Source organism: Fulmarus glacialis, unplaced genomic scaffold (genome assembly GCF_000690835.1).
Source record: "Fulmarus glacialis isolate BGI_N327 unplaced genomic scaffold, ASM69083v1 scaffold13255, whole genome shotgun sequence".
Classification (NCBI taxonomy): domain Eukaryota; kingdom Metazoa; phylum Chordata; class Aves; order Procellariiformes; family Procellariidae; genus Fulmarus; species Fulmarus glacialis.
This window is the reverse complement of record NW_009211241.1, coordinates 4633-12588: the sequence shown is the minus strand read 5'-3', so window position 1 is coordinate 12588 and position 7956 is coordinate 4633. Positions and strand designations below refer to the sequence as shown.

The window sequence follows — 7956 nt, the reverse complement described above, 5'->3', positions numbered from 1 at the left end:
GGTTCTCTAAGTGCACCTAACAGCACTTAGGCTGTTTCTTAGGGCTGCACAGCCCTAACAGCATTTAGGGCTGGCTTCTCTAGCAGTTGAAGCTATAGGAAATAAATCTCTTGGTCTCCTTCCCTTCTTTTAAAAGGAGCTGTTGATTGCAGATCTGACAGCGTGTAAGTTAGAGCTTCTGTTCCTGCTGCAGTATAGGAAAAGCTAGGCCGCTTGCTGCTGCTGCGGGAGTTCTGGAAGCTCTTTTCTTATGTATACTTATGTTTTTTATTAATATGCTAAGCCACCTGTTAATTCTCAGAACTTCAAACCTAAATGCAAACAGTAACGTTTCATACATCTTTTCTTACTTTTCTGAAGGAATTTTAGATTTTAGAAAAATGCAGATATCCATGCAGTATAATAACTTTTTTTTGTGTGTGTCTTTGGAAAGTGTATTGAAAATGTCTCCAGGCAGGACTGTCCGATATGTTTGGAGGTGAGCTACTTCTTTTCATCTTTTGGATTTGTGTGTGGCTGTATTTTTGACGTGTTTGAATTAATTTTCTTGTCTCTTGTCTGTTACTTGCCTTGAAACAGGATATTCACACATCTCGTGTTGGAGCTCACGTTCTGCCGTGTGGTCACCTTCTTCACAGGTAAAGCATTGCAGATACTTGAGAAGGGGGAATAGCTGCTGCACTGCGTGTGGCGTTTATTCGGTGGCGCTACAGGCCTGATTAGTTTGTATCAGCTGCTTACAGCTGGTTTCCAAGGGACTCACACAGCAGGGGATAGTCTCTGTTTCATCAGGAAATACTTTGTTTAGAAAGATTGTCTTCCTTCTGCAGTAAATTTTGGCGGTGGTGGAAGGACCTGTGTGCTGTTTATTTTAAATTTTCCCATGCTGAATTTCCTTCTGTTACTACTTAAATTTCAAGAATCCTGTAGGGAAGTCCCTCCTTGGTGCAGAAAGCAGTTGCACAATGGTTTTAAGAGGTTGGTGGCAGCTCTTCGGTTAAGTTTTAGATTCCTTCCTTAAGACAGCCCCCCAAGACAATGGAGTGCTCTGTTGCACTACAAAAACTGCCGGCTCTATTGGGATTTTGAAGTGATGTGATATATAGCATTGGGTGCCTTGGGAGGAATAATTACCACGTGTTTCCCTTCCATTTTTCTTTCTTCTTTCTGTCTTGTGTTACAGACGCATGTTTTTGTTACTCCGTTGGCTCGCTTGTTTTTCCCCTCGTTGTCTCTGTGCGCTAAGTGAATGGCTTCTATGTTTGACATAGGTCTGTCCAGACCGAATCTTCCTTCAGTTCCTGTCCATCTTAAACTTACCTTGTGATGCATCACACTCCATTTTTTCAGCAAACTTGAACCACGCAATCCTTGTCATAGTGTTGACTCTGTTCCCTCGTGTTGGGTTAGAAGACCTTAGAATGGAATCGGATGTGCTTTCTCTCCGGATTTTTACCTAGGTGCCTGGTGATTTTGCTGGGAAGCTTTCTTCTCGCTTGGACTCAGGATATTTTTTAACTTCTGGTTTGGGGATACCTGTGTGCCTTTTCCTTTGTTCAGTCCAAATGTATTACCAATCAGTAATTGCATTCTTCTTACTGAACTTCTGGTTGTGTTCTCTTTGCAGAACATGTTACGAGGACATGCTAAAGGAGTAAGTATTTCTGAACATCTCTTCTCTTAATATTGTTGCAGTCCAAGTAGATTACTTCAAGAGGCAAAGATCATGATGCCAATCCTGTACTAAATAACTTAAGGCCAACTCTTAAAGGGATAAGGGGCTTTTAATTTCCAATTCTGTTTGCAAGAACTTCTTGATTCGTGGTGTTTCTCTTTCACCGGTATGATATGAAACCTGTCCGTTTGGGTGGACTGGTTTCATGGCCCCACTCCATTTTCTGATTCAGACTTTTTTTTTCCTTTCTGCCAGAGGTTACAGGTGTCCTTTGTGCATGCACTCGGCTTTAGATATGACAAGGTACTGGCGTCAGCTGGATGACGAAGTAGCGCAGACTCCTATGCCCACAGAGTATCAGAACATGATGGTGGAGGTAAGAGATGAGACTTGCACCGGTGTCTCTGTTCTTGGCACTTCTGTGCCTTGGCATTACTGGCAGTAGGGGGCACTAGGAACTCGCCCTGGATCAGCAGTCAACCTGAGGGTTAGGGAACGATGAAGAAATGTCGTGTGTAGGCTTACAGTAATCATCTACTGGGTTTATATACACGAAAAAAAGCACCCCACCTGTGCTCCAAAAAAACCCCAACCCCAAAACCACAACCTTTTAGTGTTGTAGTATCACACAGCAGAGAAATGGCCTGGTGTTTGGAAGTACCTTGCTTTCTCCAGTAGTGTTAGCTGCTGTCATAGCAAAAAGCAGGAACTTTTGGTTTTTAACGGCTTGGAGCTTCATGTTCCAGACCAATAGCGAAAATATTCAGCTATTGATTTGTGCAAGACTAGCACATAGAGATTTCTTCTGTTTTCTTTCTGTTTCGTTGTGATAACTCAGAACTGTGAAACTGGTCGCCGTTTGCAGGTAACACTGAATTAAATGGCACTGGTCATTATTGCTTTAGTTGCATCTCTTATGGGTTTAGACAACCCATCTTACCAACTCTTGGAGTCAGGATATCTGAAAAAATCTCTTTGCCGCCTATTTTGAGAAGAACGCTCACTTGCTTGTCGCACGCAGCAGGCTGGCTAATGTTGCTAGCTGCTGTTAACCTGCTCTCATTTTCACTTGAAGGTTTCTCTGGTGGTTTTCCACATCAAGAGAAGAAGCCAAAGTCTGTCTATCCCTGACTTATGCAAGGAGTCACCTTGCCATACTAAAAGTAAATTCTCTGTGATTATACAGTGTGATCTGAGTAGTTACAAATGGAAAAGTTAAACCAGCCCTGCTGTCTTTAAAAGGAAGATACTTTCTGCTTTGCCCTCTGATGGCAACCAGTTCTGTGGTCGCTAGAAGCTTGGTTGTAATACATTGTTGAGTGTCCTGCTGAGGCTAAAGCCTCTCTCTCTCTCTTTTCTGTGTGTGTAGATCCTTTGCAATGACTGCAATGCCCGGTCTACAGTGCAGTTCCATCTCCTAGGCATGAAGTGCAAAAACTGTGAGTCGTACAATACTGCCCAAGATGGAAGATGCCGGCTGTCTTTGGAGGAGCAGTGACCAAGATACGCTCTGCATTCGGCTGGACGAGGAAGACTCTGCCGTGGAAGAGACTGACTATTTAAAAAAAACCCCACATTTGTCAATAAAAATTTATTCCAAGTTGTCACGGCACCAGAGAAATGGTTACAAGATTTAATTAATGCTGGTGCAAAGGAGTTACGCTAATTGTGCCCCCCCTCCCTAGTACCAGGGCACAGCGCAGTCAGGCCCTTCAGGAAATTCCCCATCGAGCAGTGTGATGCCGGATGAAGGTTAGTTTGTGGAGAGAATGGCACCCTATAAAAGAGCAGTTGACTGTGTCAGGGAAGAGACAGCCTAGGAGAATAACTAATGAGATGCGAAATGAGAAATGATAAGCAGCTGACACAGCAGAAGATGTTTTGGGGCAGCTGAAGGTTGTGAGCATGACAGGAGGTGGAGGTGTAGCTATTCTGGTTGCAGCTGCTGGGGTAAATTGGTAGCTTTGAGAGTGGCCTTTTTAAGTAAAGCGGACATCTGCCAAGTTTTACGTGAGCACGTTTTGTTCCTTTTAAATGATGTGTTTGTTCTAGGGCCTCGGAGCCACCGGCGCAAACGGATGGAGAGGGTGAGCTTGCAGAAATTGCATCCCTTGGCTTGATTTGTTGACGCGTGCGCGCGCACGGGGTGCGTACAGAATTCGCTTCGAAACAAGGCCGGCCTGCCTGCGTAAGTGCAAATAACGGCCTAAAAATCAAGCCCCGGACGCCCATCTGACCTGCTGTCTCTTCACTCAGGTTCCTTTGCCAGCTGCAGTCGCGTGTACACCCATTTCTTCCTCATTTTGCTTTATTCGCTTACAAAGGTCGAGGTGGTGTAGGGTTTTAGACAGCTATGTAGCTTGATTTGATGGTTAAGTACGCTAAGTGAACTACCATTGTCTGTAGGACTGACGTTGGGTGATCTAATTGGGCTGAGCCTGAGATGTTTGCTAAAGTAACAGCAGTTCATAGAGGCACTCGAGTAGTGCAGGGACCAATTTTCTGTGGTTTGGGGTTTTTTTAATGGTATCTGATTTCACTGGGAGGAGAGGATGGAGGATCTAGGAGTGCTTTTAAAAGAAAACCAAAAAAACCCCAACTAATCTTCCCAGCCTTCTTCATGTAATATCTTAGTCAAGGTGTTTTGCAGTCTAAATATTACAGAAAGTTCTTGTTTCTGAGAATTTCAGAGCATGCAGATAGTGTTCAATAATGAAATAAAATATATATAAAAAAGCCCAGTTACTCTTCACCATACAACTACTTGTTTTTAACTTGTTCTATTGTAAAACAACAGCTTTTCTTAATCTGACAGTGCCCCTTTATGTATGAAATACTAGGACTTGGATGCTAGCGTTACTGTACCTTGCCTTCACTGGAGTATCTTTTTCTGAAGCACTTTTTTCACAGCTATAAATAAATGTAAATAACGTCTCTATTAAATTACGCTAGGTGTGATGTGCTCTCTTCTTTTACACACGTACCTTCGGGGAATTCCTGTCTGAGTTCAAGCGATGATTCAGCGCTGGAAAACGAGGGTTAGATGACCCCTGGGTCTCTATTATGAAACCAGTGGTCGTAACGACCCCTCTATTTCCACGTTTCTTCGGTACGAGGGGAGGGGGTCTTCCCCTTGGCACGGCACGGCGGGGACTGGTCCCGGTCTGGGCTCCCCAGTACTGGAAGGGCTGGGATGAGCTGGAGCAAGTCCCGCATGGTGCCTCTGCGCTGGGCAGGGGCCGGACACGGGGGGTTCTCCTTGCCATCCCACAGGAGCGGATGGAGCCAGACCCCTCCTGGAGGTGGTCGGCAGCAGGACGGGAGGAAAAACGTTTTGACCATGCGGGTGGTCAGGCGCTGGATCCGGCCCGGAGGCCGTCTCCATCCTCCCCAGGTGGGACCCGCTGCAGCGTGACACCAGTTAGCAGTTAATTACTCACGCTAGGCTTGTCTCCCGCTGCGGGGAGGTCATATTACCTACCCGTGACATCGGAGAAGCTTAATTTTTTTTACAAATACTTAAATCTGACATAGCAGAGCCCCTCCTGCGTCGCTGAACCTCTCTGGCGAGAGCAGGAGGGCCTCTGCCCAGGGCAGCACCACGCCGCTCGTCTCCTTACTCCTGCACAGCGAGCGGTGAAGTTACCCTTGCCGCCGCGCTGGAGGGGAGGCCCCGTTAAAAATGAAACCAGTCATCCCAGCAAGCTGTGCCAGGAGCAGAGCAGCTGCCAAAACCTTGTTTCTTCAGGTCCCAGCCCAAGTCTCTGTTCTCCCACCCCAAATCTGTCCCTTCCAAACTACGGTACGGGGGACATGGTGGGCCGTAGTGACGTGCACGGCGGAGTGGGCGCTTTGGGTTGAGGCTGGCTTTCTCCACCCTCCGTGGCCTTTTGGATGAGTCCCATGGTGGGGAACTGTGTGTGTGGCCAGGTGGGCTGCATCAGCTCATCCAGAGTCCATAAATAGCCTCGGGGCTGTGGTGGGGGTGAGTATGGCTTTTGGTGAGGGAGCAGGTAAGGCTTCCTTCCTTGGTTGTGCTGGAGCACAACCTGCTCCCTGCCTTTGGGGGTGCTTCTAGGCTTTGGGGGTGCTTTTTGGAGATGTTGAGGGTGGATATGGGCTGTGCTGGGCACCAAGTGGTGGTTTCCCTTTGGGGGTGCTGTTAAAATGAGAGAAACTGGGGGGACTGTGTTGTCTTCAGAAGTTAAAGTGCAGAAGGAGCATGGCTTGGCTCCTTGCTGTCTCCCCCATCCTTGCATGAGTGGGCTTTGGGGTTGGACGTCTTGGGGAGCATCTCTCCGAGGGGATAGGGCCTGGGGAAGGGACTGGTTTGCTGTGGGACTGTGAGTCCCTGCTGCCACAGGCCTATTGAGTGAGGTGTTCCCATGGGGCTGACATCTCTACTTGACTTTAACCTCCTGTAGATGCTAAGAAGGACTCTCCTCTTGCTTGTGGATGATGCTTTTGGTTCCTCCATTGAAGTTGCCAGCAAGACTCCCTGCTGCTTTGGAGCACCCTCCAAATGTGTGCTGTGACCTGGTGGCTTCACTACCCTCCCTGGACCACCTGGTAAGCCCTGAGGGCCAGTTGGGCTCGTAACAGCCGGCAGGAGTTGTCATCTCGGAGCTTTGTGGTCTTGTAGGGAGATGCCCAGCTCAGGCAATGGGGGCCGTGCAGAATATTTTTTTTAATGGGGAGGAAGCAGCAGCTCTGGGTGCACAGGGGAATTTGGGTGCCTGCTGCCAGCAGAGCTCATCCCACCACCATCACCACCACCATCACCGCTGCTGCTGCTGCTGCCTGGGGCTGCAGGTCATGGTTGGGGGCACCTGGCCCCTGCTGCCCAAACAGCTCCAGCCCCATGGTGACTGCCAGCAGCTTGGCAGGGTGCTTTTGGCTGCCCAGAAGCAGGACAAAAAAGGTTCAGGTGATGCCACTTGGATGTTTTCAAGGTGCTCTTCTTGCTTGAGTGTTACTGCTTGAGAAGTGACTTCCCTCTGGCTTTAAAGGGACAGGCAGGATTAAATGAACTGTAAATAGGATAAAAATGTGATGTCAAAAGACGTTTTTGAGATGAATCTGAGGAATGTTGATTTTTCTGTATTATTAAAGCAGTTATACTCCTTCTCCTCCCAAAGAGGAGGGGAAAAAAAATCTCCTGACCACACTCTCAGTTGGCACCCGAGAAGCTCACTGGTGGCAAATGCTGGGGACGACACCGTTTCTGTAGGCAGTGCTGGTAGCAGGGGCTGGGATTTGGGTGGTGGCTGGAGAAGCAGAGATGGCATGGAGATGTGCTGAGGGCGTACGGCATAGCTAGGAAAAGGAACAAATAATAAATTCCTTCTTCTATTGAAAAAGCCACTAGTGAATGGACGCTTAGAAGAAGGTTGGGGAGCTATGTCTAGTCCTTGTGGGCTCTGAAACCGGGGCAGACTGTCTCCGCAGATGAGCAGTGTCCCCGGCTAGGTGATGAGTGCTCTGGGTTGATGGTAGAGGTGCCCCCACCTCCTGCTGCTCTGTAAGCGGGTGACAAAACACTTTTGGGTTCCTCACAAGCAAGTCTTGCATGATGCAGGGTTGTCATCGGTACTAGCTGCACAATCTGTGTGGATGGCGCTCAAGCCTGGCTTCATCGGCACCTGGTAGCTCTTGCCTTCAGAAGGTGGTGAGATGTTGAGCACAGCTAAAGTGCTGCTGGAGGTGGAGGACACGGGCAGTAACTTGCTTTTTACATGTCTCAAAGGATTTGCGCTGGCAGGTGGAGAAATGGAGACTGCGAGACTTCTCCTTGGGAAGGGCTGGGCTTGCCCACCCTAACTGGGGGCTGCGTCGCCACCCCAACGCCTGTGCTGGTGAGCCTTTGGGCAAGGACGCTGTTATCCCACCGGGTCCAACAGACCTCATGGGTCTTTCTGGCAGGTCTTTTCCTTCCAAGAGGAGCGCTGTGGCCATGAAAGCCTGAGCGCTGCCAGTGATGGTGAGCCATGCAGGACATGAACCTCTTCAGCCAGCGGAAGCTAGAAGCAGCAAGCCAGCCTTAATTAAAAAACAAAAACCAGAGCAGGCAAATTCTCCCTGCGAGCAGCTGCCAGGGAGAAACAGATGCAGGAACTTGTTCATTAACTCGGTGAAATATATATTTAAAGAGATCTACTATTCCAGGGCTGCTGTTGAGGTCGTGGTCTTGCAAATGCAAGTGGGGACAACCAACGGAGTGGATCAGTTAGGGCTGAAGGATGTACATACGTACGGTGGGTATTGCTGCTGGGGAGCACAGG

General features: G+C 48.3%; 1 protein-coding gene across 1 annotated transcript in view; it reads left to right on the top strand.

Annotated features, from left to right (window-relative positions):
* Nucleotides 1-3173, top strand: part of RCHY1 (ring finger and CHY zinc finger domain containing 1, E3 ubiquitin protein ligase) — a gene marked incomplete at its 5' end in the record, with an annotated part of 3396 nt that extends 223 nt beyond the window's left edge. Inside the window, 5 exons of the mRNA XM_009577479.1 lie at nt 434-478; nt 580-638; nt 1628-1654; nt 1931-2051; nt 3045-3173. Of these exons, the coding sequence (XP_009575774.1) occupies nt 434-478; nt 580-638; nt 1628-1654; nt 1931-2051; nt 3045-3173 (381 nt within the window). The remainder of the gene's footprint in view (nt 1-433; nt 479-579; nt 639-1627; nt 1655-1930; nt 2052-3044) is intronic.
* Between the last annotated feature and the right edge of the window lie 4783 nt (nt 3174-7956).